Source organism: Raphanus sativus, chromosome 9, assembly GCF_000801105.2.
Source record: "Raphanus sativus cultivar WK10039 chromosome 9, ASM80110v3, whole genome shotgun sequence".
NCBI lineage: Eukaryota > Viridiplantae > Streptophyta > Magnoliopsida > Brassicales > Brassicaceae > Raphanus > Raphanus sativus.
In genome coordinates this window covers 6,811,629-6,834,680 of record NC_079519.1, presented here as the reverse complement: position 1 = coordinate 6,834,680, position 23,052 = coordinate 6,811,629, and the positions used below count along the sequence as shown (strand labels likewise).

General features: G+C 37.6%; 4 protein-coding genes across 4 annotated transcripts; all 4 read right to left on the bottom strand.

Moving 5' to 3' along the window:
- Positions 1-1,011: 1,011 nt before the first annotated feature.
- Positions 1,012-4,487, bottom strand: LOC108828029 (calmodulin-binding protein 60 B). Its single transcript, XM_018601574.2, has 9 exons — positions 4,273-4,487; positions 4,008-4,189; positions 3,812-3,887; positions 3,623-3,681; positions 3,024-3,529; positions 2,771-2,931; positions 2,468-2,671; positions 2,087-2,303; positions 1,012-2,008 (listed from the first exon to the last, which is right to left on the bottom strand). Exons 2-9 carry the CDS (start codon positions 4,130-4,132, stop codon positions 1,398-1,400), a joined length of 1,959 nt encoding a protein of 652 aa, XP_018457076.1. The 5' UTR covers positions 4,133-4,189; positions 4,273-4,487; the 3' UTR covers positions 1,012-1,397.
- A 393-nt stretch (positions 4,488-4,880) lies between these two features.
- On the bottom strand, positions 4,881-9,271 carry LOC108828750 (bifunctional dethiobiotin synthetase/7,8-diamino-pelargonic acid aminotransferase, mitochondrial). Its single transcript, XM_018602524.2, has 14 exons — positions 8,523-9,271; positions 8,153-8,323; positions 7,800-8,061; positions 7,593-7,673; positions 7,354-7,474; positions 7,129-7,277; positions 6,858-6,952; positions 6,474-6,586; positions 6,232-6,378; positions 5,988-6,121; positions 5,754-5,885; positions 5,519-5,653; positions 5,290-5,402; positions 4,881-5,181 (listed from the first exon to the last, which is right to left on the bottom strand). Exons 1-14 carry the CDS (start codon positions 9,206-9,208, stop codon positions 5,007-5,009), a joined length of 2,514 nt encoding a protein of 837 aa, XP_018458026.1. The 5' UTR covers positions 9,209-9,271; the 3' UTR covers positions 4,881-5,006.
- Positions 9,272-12,939: 3,668 nt separating this feature from the next.
- Positions 12,940-15,419, bottom strand: LOC108824049 (CBL-interacting serine/threonine-protein kinase 21). Its single transcript, XM_018597378.2, has 9 exons — positions 14,994-15,419; positions 14,722-14,898; positions 14,554-14,625; positions 14,421-14,474; positions 14,114-14,329; positions 13,923-14,012; positions 13,717-13,827; positions 13,370-13,624; positions 12,940-13,266 (listed from the first exon to the last, which is right to left on the bottom strand). Exons 1-9 carry the CDS (start codon positions 15,222-15,224, stop codon positions 13,222-13,224), a joined length of 1,251 nt encoding a protein of 416 aa, XP_018452880.1. The 5' UTR covers positions 15,225-15,419; the 3' UTR covers positions 12,940-13,221.
- A 4,484-nt stretch (positions 15,420-19,903) lies between these two features.
- Positions 19,904-22,199, bottom strand: LOC108824620 (uncharacterized). Its single transcript, XM_056994691.1, has 4 exons — positions 21,695-22,199; positions 20,706-21,067; positions 20,154-20,592; positions 19,904-20,064 (listed from the first exon to the last, which is right to left on the bottom strand). Exons 1-4 carry the CDS (start codon positions 22,197-22,199, stop codon positions 19,904-19,906), a joined length of 1,467 nt encoding a protein of 488 aa, XP_056850671.1.
- Positions 22,200-23,052: the final 853 nt, after the last annotated feature.

Genomic DNA, 23,052 nt, shown 5'->3' with positions numbered 1-23,052 from the left:
GTTTAAGGCAACAGCTGGGGCTGGGCCATCTTTGTAGTAAAATTGTGTTTAATTGGCTTTGCAGTTCACGCGGTTTTTTAAATATAATGTTTCCTTTTATTATCCGATAATAAATTTCCCATTTAAGGTTTTTTGCGTCAGATTATTTAGTTGGATTTGGGAGTTTTGCTATGAAAAGAAAAGTTCAATACTGCTTAAAAGGAAAGAAAAGTTCAATACGTTACCACCGGCTTGGACCGACTTTGATAGGTCAAAGAGCTTTTCTCTAATAGAACCAAGAGATTCTGTTAATGCAAAAGATATAACAATATGTTTGCTTAAAGAAAGTTCATTAGAATGTAGACAAAAATATGAGGTAACTAGGATAAGGTAGATTTATGAGTTCTAGTTTTTAATTAGTGATTCTAAAAAATTCTTTTTTACCAGTTACACAACCATGGTAAATAAATCATGACTATCTATCTTGTTTTTGTTTTGACATCCTATCTTGATTTTGTTACCTGTACTATTTTGGGTAGGAGGAATATATAGTTATATATATACGAAATTAAAAAAAATTATTTGTGTATTTTTTTTTTCACTGCTACGACAAATTTAGAGTAGTTTAAGCAAAGATAAAGATGAATTATATTTTACATATTTTTTTAATTTTTAAATTGAAATTTAAAGTAGGGTGATGAAGAGATGCCACGTTGAAGCCTTGAAAGAAAGGTGGTTGTTGGGCAAAATTATTATTTTGACTGACTCAAATGTCTGATGCAGTGATGGAGTCAGTCAGACACAGCTAAGCGGACACTCGAGTTGATATAGTGGTCGTGGTCTGGAAGTTTCTTGGTCCAAGACTACTAGTTGCTAAATTAGATCAAATCCACCTCCAAAATCCAATTAAATTATCATCAGAGTTGTTGGTGTTACCATAAACTCCATGTAATATAGTTTTTTATTTTATTTTGAAACACTCTCCCTCCAAGATATAAATTCAAAAATACGACCAAATAATAGCCAAGCAAGAATCATAGAAACATGGCACTAATGGTTCGTGGAACACAAGCCTACTGGAAAATCAAATAGAAGAAGAAAAAAAAGACAAAGTCACAAGACATTCATTCTACTTGTTAAGACTGCAAAATCAGTTCTTAAGAATGCTAATGTCTAAATGAGTCAACCAAACATATTAGAAGTCTCCTGCTTCATAAACACAACACATCCACTGAATCTATCTGTACACTCCTTTTTATACAATACCAGGGCCACTTCACCTCCATTCGCGCTGCTGCTGCTGCCTCGTTGCCCTCAAGATTCAGTTTCCATTTGGTAAACACCTGTTTTGAGTCATTAGTGTTGTTACCATCATCATGAGGGTATATGGGGTACAATCATGATGAATAAAGACCAGACTATTCTTCGTCATCATCATCCAGCTCTACAATCTGTGCTCGCCTCTCAGCAGCTTTCCTCCTGATGAAGAAACCCCATCTCATTGCCGCCTTTATCTTAAGCCACCCAACAACAGCTCTGCCTGATCGACCACGGTCTTCGTCATAACCTTGCATAGGCGTGTGCAGAAACGACGGGAAAGTATATCCATCTTCAGGCAAATGTGAAGCAGAGCCATTACCTCCTCCTCCCATGCTGAATAGGCGGAGGAACTGTTGCATGTCCTCGTTCTCGAGCATTTCATGGCTTCTCATACGGATCTCTTCCTCTGAGAAGAAATCTTCTGCTCCTCTCTCGCGGTGGTTTGACCAGTCTTCGAAAGGATTGAGATTCGCCTGGTGAACTTGAGAAGAGTTGAGGTTTTGGTATCCGCTCGTGGATGCCTGTGGAGGACCGAGAGCAAGCATACCGTTCATGTTTTGATTGTTCATGGAGCTTTGACCCTGATGTAGATTTCCCATGAGCTGATCCTGAGTTGTTGCACCGGAAGCAACCTCAAACTGTGCTCTCGGGTTGGAGACTACGAGCTGGGGATGCGGAGGATACCTTGTCGCCATAGTTTGATCATACCCTGCAGTTTGTGGCAGAATTGAACGAACTTGTAAGATACAATAATAGACATTTTCAAATTTTTATGGGAGACACAAACCTCCAACAGAAAAATCAGAAAGCACTGGAGGTTGATTAGCCGGCACTGATGCCATATGCATTGGATGGTTAATGGCAGCAGTTGAGTAATTTGCCTCTTCATTTTGAGTAATACCCAATCTCTGAGGCTGCTTCATGTCTATGAGAGATTTTCCATCATACTCTATCACTAAGTTCCAGTTTTCATATGCTTTCTTCACCAGCCCATCAACATATACCTTCAGACACACACACAAGTGAAAAACATAATCAAAATTTGTTGTTTAAACACAGCTAAATTAACTTTAAATCAATACAGAAGATAGTGTGAATCATAGCTTAACTAGACCATAAGTCGCAGATAAAGAAAAGGTAGTTATAAGTTAAGGAAGATGCAGCAAACCTTTTGGCTTTCAGTAAGTGAGTCAGCAGAGTAATATTGGTCGCCGGAAATGAGACCACTTAGCTCATAGATATTATTGAACACAACGCCGACATTCCTTGAATCCTCGGGATAGTAGATATAAAGCTTACCGCTCAGGACACACGTCTTAGCGTGCTCAACTAGTGCCTCCCACATTTTGTTTGACATTCCACTTCCAAGAATCTAGATAAACAAGGTTAGAGAGATAAGACTAGCCATGCCGTCAATAACTTTAACGAACAGTGCCTTTACGAGTAAAAACTTGACATAAAAAGCACTTACAGTACGTAATCTTGCAGAATCTCTGACCATTGTTCTCAGAAAGTCTTCTACAGTGACTATTCCTGCAGCGTATAGCTTCTTATGGAATGCTCCATCCTTACCAATCTTCTCCAATCTCCACACGTCATCATTAAGAGCAGGTGGATAGTGCTTCTTGTACACTGCAACATAAACAAAATGCACAGCAAACTAAAATAAGTAAACACAATATGGTACACTGAGAACAAACAGAAGTAGAAACTTAAGTTCATACATTCGCCCCTGTGATCTTTAACAATGAAAGCTTCTGTCTTCGCCTCACGTATGCGCATACCATCACAACACCCAGAAGCAACCCTTAAACCAAGCCTGAACTTCCTACTCCGAATCCAACTCGAGTTATCAGTGAAAACCAGCTCGCCCAAAGTTCCAACCCCTTCCTTGAGAGTAACATACAACTCTCCAGTCAGTAACGGTCTCTTCCCTTGACGCTCTTTCACAACATGGCTTTCAAATTCCTCCTGTGTCCAGCCTTCATCATCTTCATTGTTGAAATCACCCTCAAGGACAACAATCTCAAGCTTGGCAGAAGCCTCTGGACCATATACGACAGCACGCCCAGTGTTGGCATCAATCAAGACGACATGGATAGCAGCACCCTGCTCTCCTTCTACTCTCCCTCCAGTGAATAAGGGGAGAGATAACCTAGACCTGAACTGCAGCCGTAAGTTCCGGCCATCTGGACCTTCAATTCGCTTTGGAGAAGACCCAGACCCAGAACTGCAAAGTAATAATAAATAAACCTCAGTAAAAGTGTGATTCTTGACGTTGAAGAGCATGTCACTAGCCATTAAGATGTAATTTCAGTTTTACCTTCCAGTAAGCCTAGCAGGTCCTAGTTTCGCCAAAGCACGTTCCACTTCCTCGCTGACCTGCTCAGAAACAATCCATCATTAAAGCTTTACCAAAGGATAGCTACTTTAATATGCAAACCCATAGCAGACATACATAATAGTTAAGAAGGAAAGAATAGTGTAGACAAGAAAGGTAAAAGGATCTTACAACTCGGCGGAGAATAGGTTCCAAAGAGGAGCAAAGCTTCTGTAGACTGTCTACTTTCAGAGCCTCAACAATCACACTGTCACACACAACAGTTATAAAAAAAAAAAAACACAAAGTTAGAAACTTTCAGTGGTGGGGATAAAATAAATAATTAGGGTAAGTAAAGAAAAGAAGAGAGAAAGAAAGTAAGACGTACCTAGCAAGAGCAGGACGTTTTCGTTCAGGCTGATCACCACCATCATCACCATTACCTTCCAAACTCCTCTTCGCCCCTCTATTATTATTATTATTCATCTTGTTGTTGTTATTCCCTCTCTCCATTCTATTCTACTTTTGCATCATTTCTCCAAATCAAAAACCCTAACTTCCTTCCTAGATCTGCAAAAAATCACATAAAGGAACCATTTTTACATATCGAAACTCTATTAAATCAAAGAGAGACAAGTGAAAGAGGGAAGAACCTGTTGACCGAGAGAGTATCTCTCCGATTTTATAATCGCCGGCGTCGAATTGGGACGACGACGACGACGACTTAAGTAGTGAACGACGGAAAGTGTTTTAAGTCTCCTCTCGTTTTGGTCTTCTCTCTCTCTCTCTCTCTCTCTCTCTCTCGATCGATGAGGATGATTTGGGATTTTTTTTTTTTTTTGGGATTCTTTTTGGGGTTAATCTGTCTAAGTCAACTATGGCGACTCAATTGTTTGAGCTTTGGCACTCGCCTCTAGTGGGATTTAATCCTCTGCGCTCAGGTCTACTAGACCCCGCTTTTGTTGTCGTTTTCAGTTAAAACAAAAACGTTGTAATAGTGTTTCGTCCTTCACCACTTGTCCCAATTTGATCGCTGCCGCAGATACCTTTTTACGAACTTTGAGGTTACACACTTTCCCCAAAGCCGCTTTTTTCTTTTATGTCGATCCAAAGTATCACGAGATAATTTTTGTTTATATACTCTGTACTGAGCCTTTTCAATTATAAAAATATTTAATTTCCATAAACCATAGAGATCTCGTGAAGAAAACAAACCATAGATGATAGATCTAAGACATAATTACTACCTACCACTAAAATATTTCACACTCCCAAGTCCAAAAGTACTTTAATTTGAAACAAATACATAGAAGTTGCTGACAAATAATAAACAGGTGATTAATAATACAACAAATAGCATGGGGAGTTTTTTTTTTTTTTTTTGGTTTCATGCTCTACTGAATTCTCCGAGCCTTTTGTGAAGCTTAGTGAGCAACCGCCTGCAAATCTCCGGCGATGTGCAAGGGCCACACATGAGGTATACAACGTTTCCCAGAGGGCGCATGTATAAACCGTCTTCCCGGAGCATCTCTAGAAGAGACTTTGCGTATAACGAAGCATACCTGAGACATGCCCAAAGTATGATGATGTGTTTCAATACAACGATGATAACAATAATAATAAAAAGTTTCAAGAGAAGAGAACAAGGATATGTCATTTTGAGAGCTTACCCGGAATTGGAAGCATCTACTTTAAGTTCTAGAGCGAAAAGGGTTCCTAATACAACCACCCTTTGAACCGCAGCGTGACATGATATTTGTTGCACCAGTTCTTCGTCCCACAGCTGCAAGACAAAACCCATTTAAAGATGTTCATGTGCCATACTTGTGTCCTTCACTTGCGCGTACTGTAAAGTGAATTTAAGAAATAGGAAGAGAGTGTTTATTTTTGTCTTAGTACCTCTCTTAAGATTCCTCCTTGTGAAACGATGTTATGGTTGGTCTCTGGATCTTTAAACCATTCGATGGCTTTGGCGGCTGTTGCGCAACCCATAGCATGAGCTGAGTATGAGTGGCCATGAAGCAGGGCTTTTAGCTACAACAAATTAAGAAAATTAGATGGGTTCAAGTAAAATCAGAAATGCGTGAAGATGGTTTTGATAAAAGCGAGCTTTCTTCTACTTTCGTTTTATTACCTTTGAATCTCCAGAAAATGAATCGAACACAGCATCTGTGGCAAGAGTGACAGCCAAAGGAATCATTCCACCAGTCATCAATTTGGCGAAGCAAGCTATGTCTGGTTTGCAACCGAGAAGGTCAGCGGTAGTCTAGGTAAAATCATGGTAACTTTGTCAATAGTAAATGGAATATGGTAACACAAAATGTATATATAAAAGGACGACGTAAAACCAAGTAACAGTATATACTACCTCTACTCCAAGACGCCAGAAACCTGTGAACACTTCATCGAAAATGACTGGAATTTTTCTATTGCGGCACTCGTTGACCAGAACTCGTTGGAAAAGAGGATCAACCATGTGCATTCCTCCAGCACCATGAATCACTGCAGATAAAATTGTCATATTCATTAAAGACCAAGGATGCTAAACCTTACTAAATATTTGGAAGGTAAACTATTCGAAGTCATACTGGTGAATATATATACTGACATACCTGGTTCTATTATCAGTGCTCCAACATGGGCGGATTGTGAAATTCCAGAATATTCTTGTAACTGCTCTGATACATAGGCGGAATAGACTGTTGCAAGAGCTGATGTGTCTCTACTCTTGTCAAAAATCTCATCACGAGTGGTGAATCCTGTAAGAGAGGAGTTTGGGAATACTAAGTCAAATAGCTAAAGGAAATGTAATAGGAACTGTTGGATGACATAAAGAAGAAAGAGTGTCTTTTACTTCCAGATTCTTCTGAGGCAGTTTGAGAAAAACTTTCAGGGAGGGAGAGATTCCAGGCTCCATTGGAGAGAGAGACAGTAGGAGGGTCCAGAAACAGGCCTCTTCCAGTATACCTACAGTTCAAAAAATGATAAGCAGGGAAAGCTGAGAATAAGTGAATAACATTATAAATACTTGCAGAAGACAATTCTGGTCGGTGCGTAAGATATGGAAAAAAAGAAGCTGAGTTTACAGATGTAATCTGATTCATCCATAAGGGATGACACCTCTATATAAACAACACTATGGGCTGGTTGCTATGCAAAAGATGCTTATGAATATTGTAAATTCTACAGAAATGGTCAAGTAAGAATCATGACAACCATAAAGAAAAAAACTCATTACCACGGCTGCTGGAGAAAGCCTGTATAAGGTGATGGTGCTTGTGCTTCCATCGCCCCTAAAGTATCACCATGGTAAGACCCCCGAAGAGCTAGGACCTATATTAAAACACATCAAAATTTAACTTTAGAACCGACAACACACAAATAACAAAACCACATAAATGACGATAAACATGCATATGGAAGAAGTTGAACTGCCACGAAAGGGGCAACAATTGTTCAATAACAGGTACAATAAAGTGTCCAAGTATCGTTGAGCACTATGACTGTACCTTAACAACAATATGCTTCTTCTCTTCCGCAGCGTCGGAAAAACCCAATAGGGTCTCATGATCAACACAGAACTTACGAAATGCCATCTTCAGGGCAATTTCGATTGCTGTGGATCCATTATCCGAGAAGTATACTCGAGAAGCCCACCCTGCATGCAAAAACTAATTAGACCTCCCCAAGTGTTTTTGAAAATACAAACAATGTGACAGAAGAAGTTTAAAAACCTTTTCCCACTCCATCTAATAAGAGCTCAGCACATTTCAAGGCAGGCTCATATACATTCTCAGGGAACATAACATGCCCGAACCTAGCAGCAGTGTACCCCATCTCTCTAGCAAGCTCAGCCTGAAAAAGCCTAAACAAAGGTTCAAAATAAACTTCAGAAGATTCATCACAAAGAAAGATAAGCATTAAGATTCATGAACTGATATTTATAACAAAACTAAGAGTAGGCACAGATGACCTGGAAAGCAGGATCTGGCCCCTGTGTCCACCAGCTTGCACAAGCGTCGAATTGCTGGGTAATAGAATTATTATCGGAAGCCTGAAAATGATGAAAGTCACAAGTCCCATTACTTGCAGCAAATTCAGATATCTGAAACCATAAAGCTACCAGCTTGCTTATGACTATGCTAACTACATAACTAAAGAATCTTCTCATCATACAAACCTTGTATACTGAAAAGTTTTCACCACATCTGGAGTCTATAACCGTCACAGTTTCTTCCGCCACAAGCTTATGCTGAGTAAACGGCCACCAGAAAACCTCCCCTGCTTGCTTCGCCATGCCGTTTAACCTCTCCACTCTCTCCAAATAAACAGACACCATTACCTCTTTCAAAGCCTTAAACACACCATCCGACTCAACAAACCATTCAATAAGATCATCCGAAGGATCCTTGGGAACAGGTGGAAGCACAAGCACAGGCACCCTACCCACCCCAAAAAAAAAAGTGTACAAAACAATAATAAAAAACCGTGAAAAAAGCAAACTAAACCAATAAAAAGGCACAGAAAAGTTACTTGTTTCTTAGATAAGACGTTAACGGAACTTCATTAACAAGACCATGATCCTCAAAAACGACAGCAGCAACATCGTATCCTCTAAGTTTTAGACTCTCATACGCTGCAATAGTCCCAGAGATACCTCCAAGCCTACCGTCTCCAACTAGAATCCCAGGTAATCTAAAAGGCCTAAACTTCAAAAAAAAAAAAACAAGTTATTAACCAAATTTATCTCCTTCTATGAGTTTGAATGGTATCATGGGGGATAACTAACAGTAAAAAAAACAAGTTATTAACCAAATTGCGGTGCGGTTCTAATAGTAAAAAAAAAAAAACATATAGTTCAAATAGTAAGATATATATATATATATATATAAGATTTGTTAACCTGTAGAGATCGCACTGGAGAGTCCCTGATGGTCCCGGACTTGCAACACCACCGGCAGTCTCCACTAAACATAGAACATTTGTTTGACTCCTCCCACACTCCATCTCTTGCTCCAACATCTTTAGCAAGACGGAGTCTTTAACCGTTGCGTGTTCCCTCTCCGCTGCTAAATGCGGGGAGATAGCAGCCTCCCAAGCGTACAGCGTCTTGCAGATGAGCTCCGGCGCGGCGCAGGCGGTGACAGTCTTCTTCTCCTCCGAGAAGTTCAAATCGCAGATCCCGCTCTCGCTGACTCGGTGGGGGTTGCGTCTGAGAGATTGCGCAACGGAGAGGGAAGAGCGGAGGACGGAGTTGGAGAGGGAGAGAGGAGTGCGGCGGAGGAGGGAGAGGGAGTGGAGCTTGGAGAAGAGGAAGCGAGAGTCGGAGTCGGTGGGGAAGCCGGTTTGGATGGGTTTCAAGTAGAGGAGATTTGGGGAATGTGAGGGAGGAGGTTGGAGGAGGAAGGAGGCGGCGATGCCGGTGGAGACTAGGGTTTTGCCGAGGGAAGTGTTGGCTGACCAGATTAAGTAGGTTGGGTGGTTGAGAGGGAGATTGAAATGCGGAGGAGCGGAGGTGGAGTTGAACCTGATGTGGTGGCGTAAGTGGTGGAGACGGTTGCGGAGGAGTGTGGCTGTTACCGGAAACATTATCGGTTGGGAAACGGAGAGAGTGTGAGGTGAAGTGACTGACTGATCAAGACTAGGTTGGTGGACACATACTTATATCGGTTCGGTTCGATTCGATTTTGTTGGTTTGGTTCCTTTCTGAAACCCGGAAAAGCCCACTAGCCATTTTTTAACAAGCCCATTAGCCATCATTATACATGACTATTCCAAACTTTTACTTGATACAAACTTTTGAATGCACATACACACTTTTATGAAAATTTTCATTTAAGATGAAGATTTGTACAAATTATCTTTTTCCTTATCTACAGTTTGCGAATGCACGTAAACACTTTATAAAGATTTCAATTTAGGATGGCATAGGGAATTTCCATTTGATGTTACTTTCGTTATAACCATAAACAAGAGTCAAAGTTAATCACTAGAGAAAGTAGGTTTGATATTTATACTAAGATTTTTCTTTTTACGGACAATTATATATGCAATGATTTATTTTCCAGAATAAAATTAAAAGATAATCTGAAATTTCGTAATAATGATGAGAAAAAGGAATACACAGAAAAAATGTTATTTTTAAGGATTCACAAGGCAATCAATTGTGGACAAGAGCTCAATGAATCAATTTATCAGGTGTGGCACTGTTGAAAGAACAAGGCCGAAAAACTACAAACAATTTGAGAGCTTATGACGTTTGGAAAGCTGAAAAGAATTAGAGTAATACAAAGGCAGAAGACACAATGCTTTAAGACTTATATATTCAAGTACATGCAGAAACAAGATAGACAACTTGTACATGGACATAACAGCTATTACTAAAGAGCTTACGATTTTCTACAAGTGGATGAGCTGAAAATTTGCAAGCAGAAATTATGAGGAGCTGAGTAGTGCTCCAATGTTGTTACAATTAGAGATTCAGGAAATGTGTCTATTATGCTTTGGTCACCATAAAACTGTGTTTCTAAGATTTTCAGTAGCTCGGCATCACTATTGTACTGAACCTCTTCGTTTTAAGTTTTATGAATCTTTCAGTTGCCAAAAAAAAAAAAAAAAGATTTTCAGTTTGAAGACAAATTACCTTTGAAAGGACGGGGTATTGATATGTTCCTTGGAGTGAAGAGTGTTTTCACTCACCTTAGACAATGCTTGTGCTAATGATAACATGCAGAAGATCCTTACTCATCGTCTGCAGAGTGGGAACGGCTTGTTGTGCGATGGGAAGTTTCTCCACGTAAGGTGTTGTGCACACATTTTGAACTTGATTGTCAATAAGGGATTAGAGGTAGGTTCTAGTCTTTTAAAAAACATTAGGGAGAGTGTTAAGTATGTGAAAGCCTCTGATTCAAGGAAGGACTCCTTTGCTGCGTGTGTTGAGAGTGCTGGTATTGAAAATAACACTGCTGGTTTGTCTTTGGATGTGGATACGCGTTAGAACTCTACCTACGAGATGTTGGTGAGAGCTCTCAAGTTTCGAAGAGCATTTGTTAATCTACAACTATATGACAGGAATTATAAGTGTTTACCTTCTCAAGAAGAATGGGATCGCAGTGAGAAGATCCGAGCCTTCTTGAAGCCATTCAGTATACTTACGACGTAGTTTTCCGGAGTCAAATACCCCACAACAAGCGTCTACTTCATGCTAGTATGGAAGATCGAGTTGTTGTTGAAGAGGTATGCAAGGTGCAAGGATAATGAGATGAGTTCAATGGCTGGCGAAATGCAAAATAAGTTTGCAAAATACTGGGATGAGTACATCCTTGTTTTAGCTATGATAACAGTTCTAGATCCAAGGAATAAGCTTTAAATGCTTAAGGAAGCTTATAATAAGCTGGATCCTAGAACTGCTGAGAAGAAAGTTGAAATTGTGAAGAAGAACTTGGAGTTGCTTTATAAAGAGTATAGTTCCAAGTCTTCAGAAAATTCTTCCAGATTTCAAAGAAGAACACCACACGAGCTTCTTAAAGAATCGCCACTTGAAGATGACTTGGATGATATAAGTATTTTACATAAATTTCTTGTTTATTTGAACCTCTTAATAATTGGCTAATTGCTTTTTTATCTCTGGTTTTGTTTGAATATAGGACATGCTTAAGCTTGAAAGGAATGTCCAATTTGGTTCAAACAACGAAAGAAAAAATCTGGACATATATTTGGCTGATCCTAAAGTTGATTATTCGGCTTTCTCAGATCTTGAAGTGATAGACTACTATAAAGAGAAGGAGCACAGATATGGTGACTTAACTCTGCTTGCTTGTGATGTTCTCAGCATCTCCACTACCACTGTGACTTCTGAATCTGCGTTCAGTGTGGGAGGTCGTGTTCTGAACCTCTTTAGAAACCGTCTACTCCTCAAAACTGTTCAAGCATTGATCTGTACCAGAAATTGGCTATGTAGGTTTGTTGAGTTCGAAGGTAAAGAGTCAGTTATAGACTTATAGTTTTGCTTGTTAACTCATTATCTGAATGAATTCTTTGCTTGATGTAGGAGACATCGAGGAGTACTTTGATTATGATGATGAGGATGCTAGTAAAAAAGCAAGTACCTCAGGCTCAGGAGGAACTGAAGATTCAAGCATGTGATTATATGGTAAATACTTGTTTCAAGTTGATATATTGATGTATTTTGATGTCTGGTTTAAGTGTCTCGTGTTAGAGTTGTTTGATTGCTTGTATGATGCTTGTTTGACTGCTTTTACATGACTGCCATCTCTCTTGTTTTTGCATAGTGGAGCTGGGAGCTTAAAAGAGGGACACGAGCTTTAGTAAAGTTTGAAGTTGGAACGAGAGTTGGAGAGACAATGGGGGAGTGAAACTTTAGTTTTTAATCTTTGATATTTGATATGAATAAAAATATGTAAAACTTGGTTTTTAAAATTTCGGACTTAGAATTTGAGGACAATAATCTTTTTACATTTATATAATCATGTTTTGAGTTTTAAAAACATGTAAACTTTGATTAAATTTGACATACAAAAAAATTTGCCTTGCATTAAAATTTTACCTTAGTACCAACCCTAACCCATGATTAAAAAGAGAGTTAAAATAGGGCTGGATTAATATAGGGCTGCTTTTATGTTACACGAGAGGGTTAAGCCCTAACCCGCAAATTAACATCTCTACTTGGAGTACACTAAAAAGATGGTCAACACATATGTTGACTTAAGATGATGTGGCAAGGAAGACAAAGACTCTCACGCTCTTAGAGGCTTTCCGGTTCAAGTCATCATACTTAAATACTCTGCTCGTCAAGATCGCCATGAGATAGTGATTGAATCTTCAGAGACGGATCGCCATAAGATCATAATCTGAGATTCACTTTATCAGCTTGTCCTTTATCCTTTTTATCTTGTAAAGGTTGGTTTGGGTTTCAATAAGATCGAGTTTCCTTAGTTAGTCGAGATTGATTGTGTTGATACGAGAGTTCCAAAGTACAAACTTATCAAAATACTAGTGCCTGAAACAGAGATTTAGGTTTTGAAGGACTCAACGAGCAAGTGAAAATCAGAGTGTTGCTATCTAAGAATCTTGTGCTCTCAGTTTTCAGGCCCGTCTGATAGTGTTCATGCGCAAAGGAAAGAAAGCAAAAGACCAAACAAGTGATGCGCGTGGTCTCACAACACTGGAAGCACGTGAGGAGAACTTGTCTGCAGTGTTTGGTAAGCAGCCAAAACAGTGGAAAACAGAGGACACCTCGTGTGTGTACGAGAAAGAAACTGTAATGATTACAGTACGTTTGACAAAGTGTGAGTGGGAGATTCAGAACTATAAATTGCATTCGAGATCAATAAATACAAAGCTGTACTACTGGGATGCTTTCTATATTTATGTTTTATTCGAGTTTGTTTTTTTGATTTTTTCTTATAAGAAAATCCACATTTTACGCCATGAAAGAGAACCCTTTGGGATCAGCACAAGATATGAATTATACACTTTGGATCCAACCTCTTCACTGTCTTCATGTCACTGCAAAATATACTTTATTTGCTTCCAATATTCATCATTTGTGTCACACCACTTTTCTTGACAATCTATGTCTCTTAGCTTACTTCCGCGGTAAGTAAGCTGGATAAACTCTGGCAAAACTGTAAATTGGAAAAATAAGCCATCTCATATCATTAGATGACTCTATAACGTTAAAAAAAATTATATTAATTGAATGTATCTAGTAACTTCTATTCAGTTTACCTCCATGTATAGTCTTAACTCGCCTGCGGCTTTTGATATTTCTATTACACAATTGGTTGGAGTCACCTCGATCACCTCTGCTGATAATAAGTCATAAGAAGATCTTGATCTTATCTCTTTTGGTTGAATCTTTACCTTGAAATGCTTTATTCTTTCAACTGATAAACTAACATCAGTTGCTGCAGCTTCAATCTTCTTGATTGTTTCTTGTGCTGTGTTCTTTGACCCAATTCTTGTTTTATATCTCTTATCATCCTAAAGAGATAACAATAAGGAAAATTTTCAAGGGTTAGTATCTCTCTTGTTAGATGAGTTTAAAGATTTGACCATAAAAGAAAGTCTATTACCTGTTCTTCAAAGAGACCTGACAAATCTAGATCGCTAGCCATTGCTATTATCTGAAAAGCGTTTATGAAATTTGAAGATGCGGTAGCTGCATTTATCTCCGCTACATGCTCCTGCAAGAAACAATTCAAATAATTAAGTTATACATAGCTTTGAGAGCAGAATATACAACTCAACGCTATTAAGACATCTAGTGACATCAACTTGCCTTGATTGAGTCTGAAACTTGATGATAAGCTGGTGTAAAACCTAACTTGAACCAAGAATCTTGAATGATTATCTCAGCTAGTGTGATACGCTGCATCCAAATGATTACAATTGTTACTCATTTTAGGATTGACGCTAGCCGAATATATTTAGCATATCATATCTTGTTAAGGATATATTTAGAATATATACCGTTTGAGGATTGGGGTCAAGAATGTTAAAGATTAGCTTCTTCTGCTCTCCAGTGAATCCAGGTGGGAACGTGTAATCTGCTCTGAGTATCTTCTTATACAAAACCGGAAGAGTTTGATCATCGAACGGTGGATAACCAGAAAGCAATTCAAATAGAATCACTCCACAAGACCACACATCCACTGCTGCTCCTGAGTACCCTTTGTTCATTATAAGCTGTTTTCATTAAAAAAAAAATCAGTTTTTCCAGATTTAGAGATTTCGAAACATTATGTCAATTGACTATTGTTATCATAATTATTTTTACCTCAGGTGCTATATAGCATGGAGATCCACAAGCTGTAGATAGCATATCACCTGACTGAATTAAATAAACCAAAAACTTATTTAGGAACTGATAATAACTGAACATTTATATGATAAGAATTAGAAAGTGTTACTTTAGGAACTGCACTTAGTCCAAAATCAGAAACTTTGAGATTACCCTTTGAATCTATTAGCAAGTTTTGAGGCTGCAAAAATCAAAATCAAAGTCTCCACAAAATTAATAATAAAAACAGAGAGTTTGCAAAAAAAAAAAACATAAAAGGTTACATTTCTTCTCTTACCTTAAGATCTCGGTGGTAAACTCCTCTGTTATGACAGTAATCAACAGCATCAATCAACTGTTGGAAAAGCTTTCTTGCATCTGATTCTTTCATCTTATGTCTTTCAAGTTTGTCTGAAAGCTGACCGCCTGCAACGTATTCCATGACTATACATATCTTCGTCTTAGTCCCAATCACCTGGAGTTTGAGTTTCACACAAAAGTGAGAATCAACGAACAAGAATCAACGAACAAGAAAGCTGTTAAAGTTTGAGTTTAAGAGAGAGACAGAACCTCGTGTATCTGTACGATGTTGGGATGGTTAAGAAGCTTCATAGTCCTAATCTCTCTCTTGACTTGAGACTCAAGACCCTTTTGGATAACCAGAGACTTGTCTATGATTTTGACAGCTACGTAGGTACCATTGGTCGTGTCGTAACCAAGTTTCACTTTTGCGAAGTTCCCTTCTCCGATCGTCCTTCCTATCTCGTACTTGCCGATCTTCTTCGTCCCAAACAAACCCATCTCGGAGATAGAGAGATACAGAGAAAAAGGAAGAAGAAGATGTTTATGAGCTCCGAAGGGTCTTGTTTATGTCTGAAAGGGAACTTAACCAAACAAATGAGGGCTAATAATAAGAAGAGTATGATTCTCTTGTGTGATCGAGAGTTTTGACTTTTAGTTGATGTTGACAGTTTTTGAAAGTAGGATATATTATTGGTGTGTTGTTTTTTTGACCGATTAGCTCGTGAGTGACTCGTAGCTCGTGACTCTCGTGGTGAGAATGGGTTATCATGCTCGTATCTTCTCTTCTCAACAAATCCATAATAAACAATGCTTTTTGTGTGGATATATCTTTACAGAGTTCACAAGCTGGTAGCTAGGTGGATTAAGATGTCATTTCCTTTTTAGTATTTTCTTTTTCCCCCTTTGAATTTAGAAAATTAGAAAGATATTATGTTTCTCAATTGGTGGGACGATATCCTATTTTCGATAATATCCTTTGATTTTCTATCTTCTTCACTAAATTCTCATAACTAGCCAAAAAATGTATTTTCAAGTGGTTTTAATCTCTCAGACCATTTCCAATAGTTTTTTTTTAATCTAAAATAAAGTAATTAATTCTATAGAGTTAGTTATTACTCCAACGGTATTATATTTCAGAGAGAAAGTTAGAATGGTAAACAAAAAATAAACAAGTTATCCTATATATAAAGTAAACCTATTTTTAATCTATTATAATAAAGTAGAACCATTTTTCTAAATAAACAAGTTATATCACAAAAAGAGGCCTTAAATAAGGAGAAAAATAATTAAAATGTTTCATTTAATAGGTAAAATACACTTATACCATAGATATATAAACACAATAAATAAATAGAAAAATAAATAAAATAAATAAAATATTTTTCTATAGTTTAGAAATATATTTTTTCAAATTCAAACTTTTTATAATTTTTTGGAATTTTTTTTTCAATTTTTTCAAATTTTGTTTTAGAAATTTAGAAAATGCTTTTTGAAATTATTTTAAATATTCACTTTTAATTTTATAAATTTTAAACCCCAGTCTCAAAATTCACATTTAACTTTAAACCCTAAAGTCTAGATTAGTTAACCCTAAACTCTAGATTATTTTTTTTTTATAAATATAGTTTTCTAAGAATTAAAATGACCAAAATATTTTATTAAAGAGTTAAATCTTTTTTTTTTAGTCGACGACAAAAAAAAAAGATTTAACTCTTTAATAAAATATTTTGGTCATTTTAATTCTTAGAAACTATATTTATAAAAAAACTTTTTAAATCTATCTTAGGTTATTTCTCAATAGGATATCACTAAAACATTATACTTTAAACTATATTTTAAAGTATCAAACTAGATTAGGACCCGCCCTAAAGGGCGGAAATTGATTTGTCAAATTTCAATTAATAATATATGGTATATATAATATGTGTATATAATATTATATATATTGTGTAACATTTATATATACACATATTAGACATATATATAATATTTTATTAAATATATATAGAATTTAATAGTGTTATAATTTGTGTTGTACTTGTTATTAGTTTGTATTTAATCTTTTTTATTTTTAGTATAATAATTTGCCTTGTCACACCTTTTACCTTTTAACTTATACACATAGTTATGCCCTTTTTCAAAAAAAAAACTTATACACATAGTCTCGTAAAATGTAATATATAAAAAACATATTTAAAAAATCTACTGACCATATGCCACCATTATTTGGTTGTTTGAACAAAAAAAAGTCATGTTCTTGCATAACTGTGTATGTTGTGATATGATGTAGGCAAATAGTAAATATATGAAAGTAAATTTAGTGATACGAATATGAGCCTATGTTGGTATATGCCACAATTATTTGGTTTTTGGAAGATCAATGAGCATAAGCATACACGGTCTTTGTATGCTTACGTTGTAAATGAGTCGGATATTTTTTCTCTTATGTCTGGAATGATATGAAACTCGTTGATTTAAGAGTGGTTCAGTTTTATATGATCTAATTATATTAAGAGATTAACCAAAAATATTATAAAAGTGTTACTGGTTAGGTTTAACTAATCTATGTTGGTTAAGATTTGATTTAATTTAAGTTGGTAGATTGCATTGTATAAGAGGCATGATATATTCTAGCAACAATTATGAAAGAGTCCAAAATTTAAATGAGAACTTCAAATAGTAGATAATCCCTAAATTAATAGATTAGATGTATCGGAGTTGGAAATGTTCTTAGTATTTTAAAACAAAAATACATCCTATTCACGCCAGTTTTACAAAAGTTTTTGTCGTTTTTTCATTCTATGAGGATAATTTGTCCACAAGTGAATTACATTGTTTTGATTGATTCTGGAAAAGAAAACATTTTAAAACTGAAAAGTACATATTTTCAAGATATTTGTTTCCAAAATATCTTAGAGATCTGAACATCAGGATATTTTCTTAGATTGGTCTAAAATGTTAATTTGTTTTCATATGTTTATGCAAATGTATTAGATTAGCCTTTATTAGGCCCAAAATTATTATAATGTTGAACTTATGAGATCGACATGTTTATACTTTAAATGTCGCTGGTTTAGATTCTGGCCGGAGGCAAGACGAATGTGTTTCCGTGTTCATGTTTATCATCCCATACGGAAAGCACCGACGAAGTCTGTTGTTACGTATAATCATTTTGTTAGTTGACTGAAAGCTTACGTTGTGGTCTTAGCTCGTGACTCGCGAGCTACGTTTAAATCATCTTTTGCATGTTCATTATTTATACAAAGTCTGATTTTCATCGTCCGTGCTGTCAGTATGTGATGATAATGCTCTAAAGAGTTGGATTCTCGCTTGCTTGGTCCTCGCCTGTCTCGCTGTTTAGCTATATCCTCAGACAGCTTCTCTTCTCGGTTTTCTTTTCAAGGTTGTTTTTGCTGTTAGTTCGTGTGTTTAGTTTCGTTTTTGTTTTCTGCTACTAGTCATGTCTTTGTAATTGCTGTCACAAACTGAAAATTGGTATAATATTTAACATTTTACCAAAAAAAAAAGTTGGATTCTCTTGTGGAATCAAATGTTTGACCTTTAGATGATAATGGCTGTTTCCAAGTATTCAAAGATATTATTGGTTGTCTTTGACAGATTGGCTCCGCAAGTTAGTGACTGGTAGCTCGTGATGATGAAAATGCATCACCATGTTTTAAGAGAATTATCTGTGTTTTTTTTTAAAAAAAGTCTGATTAATTATACTATTATTTTTTTTGTGCACATTAATTATACTATTATAATGCCGAAAAATATTACATAGACGATTCTATAACCGACGATTTTACCATCATATTAGAATACACGTCTGACTGCGTTATTCCGAGCTGCTCTATGAGATCCTGTTGGGTTTGTGACTTAGTTTGATATCTCAGAGATCTATAGTCGATGATACGCCATGCACCATACTAAACATCATACTAAAGACTTCTTATAACTTTTTTCTTTTTTTCTTTCTATAATTTGTGTTTTCTGAGATTTGAACCCCAGACCTTGTGATTTAAAAGCATTAATGAACTTTTAGTCAAACCACTAGATTAAGGAAGCTTCTACTTTTTTGTATTAATTTAGATGATGATTTTAATTTGCAGTACAATATTAATTTATTTTTATGTGGTTAACTTGTGGTTAAATAAACTGTAAATAATGTTTTCTTTATTTATGTGTACAAAAATTTTCTTGTCAACGTGTAGAACTCTTAATAAACATCATATGTTAACATATAAAGAGAATAACAGACAACGCTCTTGTGTGGGTGGATCTTCAGTGTTCACACAAGCTGGTAGCTAGGTGAACTGAATTGTCAATTTGTCATTAGACTCATTACACCTTTTAGTCTTTTTAATTCCCCCCTTCAATTTTGGAACATTAAAAGATATCTGATCTTCATTGATTTCCTCATTACAGCTTTTAGTCTTTTATTTCACCCCTTTAATATTGGAACATTAAAAGATATCTTTTTTTTTCACTAAAGAGGATTTCATTAAACCAAAGAAAACCATAGAGTACACCAAAAAATCATACAAAGTCCCAGACTACGGGAATGCATATGCACACCATCTAGGTAACCCACTAGCTACATAAGATTGGTAAAAACTATCTTCTAAAGCACTAGTTGCTATGAAGCGAGCAGCCCTATTAGCTTGAAATGGTTCTTTCAAAACTCGCCAGTCCAAAAAATCACGAAGCAGTATCCTGATGTTCATCACTTTATTTTTGAAGGAAGGCCAAGCTTTAGGCCGATTCACTGCATTGACGGAACTACTTCCTTCAAAAGCAAAGTGCACATTCAGTCTTCGAAGACTTCGCATACTCTCAACAGCCCATGCAACACTTAAATACTGGGCTTCTACTTTGGTTCCAACATCTCCAAACGAGCGTCGACTATTAAGTAACACAACTCCCCTGGAATCACTAAGAATCCATGCCATTCCTGCTATCTTCTTTTTTTTGACCACTGCATCCCAATATTACATTTAAGTACATTTGGAGGGGGCCTTTTCCAAACCATAGAATCCCGAAGCGCTGTATCTCTATGATCAGTTGAGCTTCTGTCTCCAAAAGTCTGAGCATAATACCACAAATCAGCTTCCTCTTTCGCTTTACTGCATATGTGATCTCCATCAAACAAATATCCTTCAAACAAAAGTCTATTTCTATTTTTCCACAAATACCAGAGGGTCCACGGAAAGCTTTTTGTTACTTCTTGCCATTCCTTTCTCCCTTCCCATGTTTGCATCACATAACTCAGGTTGGTGAAAATCGAGTAATGATTGAAACCCCCTAGTCTCGCTGGAAAACCAGATATAGCCCAAACCTTTCTCGCCAAAGTACAAGTAAACAGAACGTGGTTGATAGATTCGCCCTCCACTCCACACGTCTGGCAAACTTGATCACATTTCATACCTCGAGCCTGTAAACCATCGAGAACCGGCAATGCTCCAGATAAAGCTTTCCAGAGAAAAACTTTGAGCTTGGAAGGAGCCTTAATATGCCACACTTGGTTCTTTAAAGGGTTGATAGATGGGTAGACATAGTGTTCTCGAAGCAGCTCTTGATTGTTCTCAGCAAAAGCAAGTTCATAACTTGTTTTCACTGAATACACGCTGCTTTGCGTATGTTTCCATACCCATGAATCAGGCTTTAAAATCACTGGCTGATTGCTTTGAAGAATTTTAATATCCCCTGGAACAAATATCTCTTTCAATCGCGTAAGACACCATCTCCCTGTGTGAGTATCGATTAGATCAGATACTCGCAAGTTAGCATCAAAATGTGCGCAAGATTCCTTCATCATCTTCAAACCATGGCTCCGTCCATACGTTAATACTGACACCATCTCCAACTAGTCGTTTCAGACCTTTTTTCAACAGTTCTCTACCAGAAAGAATGCTCCGCCAAGCATATGATGGTATGACTCCAAGCTTTACCTCTGTGAACTGATTGTTCTAAAAGTACTTGCCTTTGAGTACAGCCGTCATGACTCATGAGGCAATCTTCAGAATACAACAATCTCCATGCTTGCTTCGCCAATAATGCCTGGCTAAAACTCTCTAGGTCCTTGAAGCCAAGACCTCCAAACTTCTTTGGCAGACACATTTTCTCCCAACTTAGCCAGTGTATCTTACGCTTGTGCTCTACTGAACTCCACCAGAAACTTGCGAGGGCACTGGTAAGACTAGATAGAGTCGTCTTTGGTAGCTTAAACACTGACATAGCAGAGACAGGGAGCGCTGTCCCTACTGCCTTGATCAAAACCTCTTTGCCCCCTTGAGAAAGAGTCTTAGCATGCCATCCAGAAAGTCTCTTACCTAGCCTCGCTTGTAGATAGGAAAAGAGCTGCACTTTAGATCCTTTAAGGCTTCTCGGAGGCCCAAATATTTTGAAGCGCCACCCTCTGTGTCTATACCAAGACACTGCTGTGAGGGGTAAAACTCACACCTAAATTTCAGATCGGGTTTAATGTTTAGGAAAGGTTAGGGAAAGATTATCGCGGGCTGAATCCCGTAAGAACTTGTAGAATGAATTGCGATTTGTATTGATATAATAGAAATATGATGATTACAAAAGGTGATCTTTGATGAATACAAAGATAATAAGAGTATTACAATGAGAATGTTTTGATGAATATTGAGTAAAATATCAGTTGAGTCGGATCTCCTTCTTAGTCCTAGACCTTCTCTTTAAATAGCCTTGGACTTCTTTAGGTTGTCTTCAACTGATCTCCGAGATCTTCTCCGCTTGAGGTGGAATCCGCAACAGCTTCCCTTTGACCGGGTCCTGCGCTTCTTCTTGTTATGACGTGAGCTTCCTCTTCGCCGTGACCTCTTTGGTAAAAGTCCTTAGCTTTCAGCCTTCGGCTCCGCATTAGACCTCAGTTTAGGTCTCCGATACGTATTGGGTTTTGACTCGGCCCAATACTTGCTTTGGTTTTATTATCAGCTAACGGGCCATATTTGGGCCCAACAACTGCTTCACTCTGCTCTTGTTCTCTTCCGACACTTGCTTTCCAAATATGATAGATGACTTACTAGGATTAATCACCTGCCCTGTCACCTGACCGTACATCTCTAAAATTCGAAGTAAAGCTGCACTCTGTTGTTCCTCAGCTTTACAAGAAAACAGACAGTCGTCTGCAAAAAGAAGATGATGCATAGCTGATCTCCGGAAGCCAAATTGAATCCCAGTTATTCTCCTCTCCTGCGCTGCTTTGGTAAGCAAATGAGTTAACCCCTCTGTACATAGTACAAAAAGTAGGGGAGACAGGGGATCTCTTTGACGAAGACCCCTTTGAGGCATGATCATCCCATGAGCTTGGTCATTAATCAGCACTGAATATGTTACCGTAGACACACACCGCATAATCAGTCGGGTCCAGTTGATATCAAAACCCAAAGCCAGCAGTAACGCACGCAGATAACCCCACTCCACGCGGTCATATGCCTTGGACATATCCGTTTTGACCACCATATGTTCTGAAGCACAAAGATCTGTCCCTCCCAGCGAATGGAAACATTAAAAGATATATAATCTTAAATAGTGTCATTCTATTTTCATTGAATTACCTTCAATAATTTCCTTCTATTTTCATTGATTTATCATATTTGGCCAAAATGTTAAATTGTTATGAACCGACTGGTTCAGGTGGATGTTTATCCAAAAGATACTTACTAGGTTTTGGCCCATTAGTGGTCCATCTTGTAGTTTCCTATATAAGGAGTTCATATTCTACATTAATAAGACACACACATTCACAACACGTTATCAGCACGAGCTAAGCTCAAAACCCTAGCAAAAATCGTAGGTCACCCAAACCTTAAAATCTAGCCGCATCTTAAAACAGTCATATCTCTCTAACCGTAACGACCTAGACGGCGAGCCACCTATCAATATGAAGATCTCGACGAGACGAAGCCAGAGCCGCTAACCTCACGAGGATACGATCTCAGACGCGCCGGCACGCTCTGTTTTAGTACGCGCCGTCAATTGCTCAAGAACCCTAATTTTGACACAACTTCAAATCGATCGTTCTTTCAAACCATAACGATCCAAACGACCTGCGACATACCAACTTGAAGATCTTGAAGAGAAGAATCCATAGCCGGAAACCTCGCGTCGATCAGATCTCAGACGCCCCGCCGAGCTCTGTTTTAGTGCGCGCCGTCAATTGCACAAGAACCCTAATTTTGACTCAACTTCAAATCGATCGTTCTCCCAAACCGTAACGATCCAGAAGACGTGCGACATATCAATTTGAAGCTATTGAAGAGGAGAATCCAACGCCGCAGACCTAACCGCAATCCGT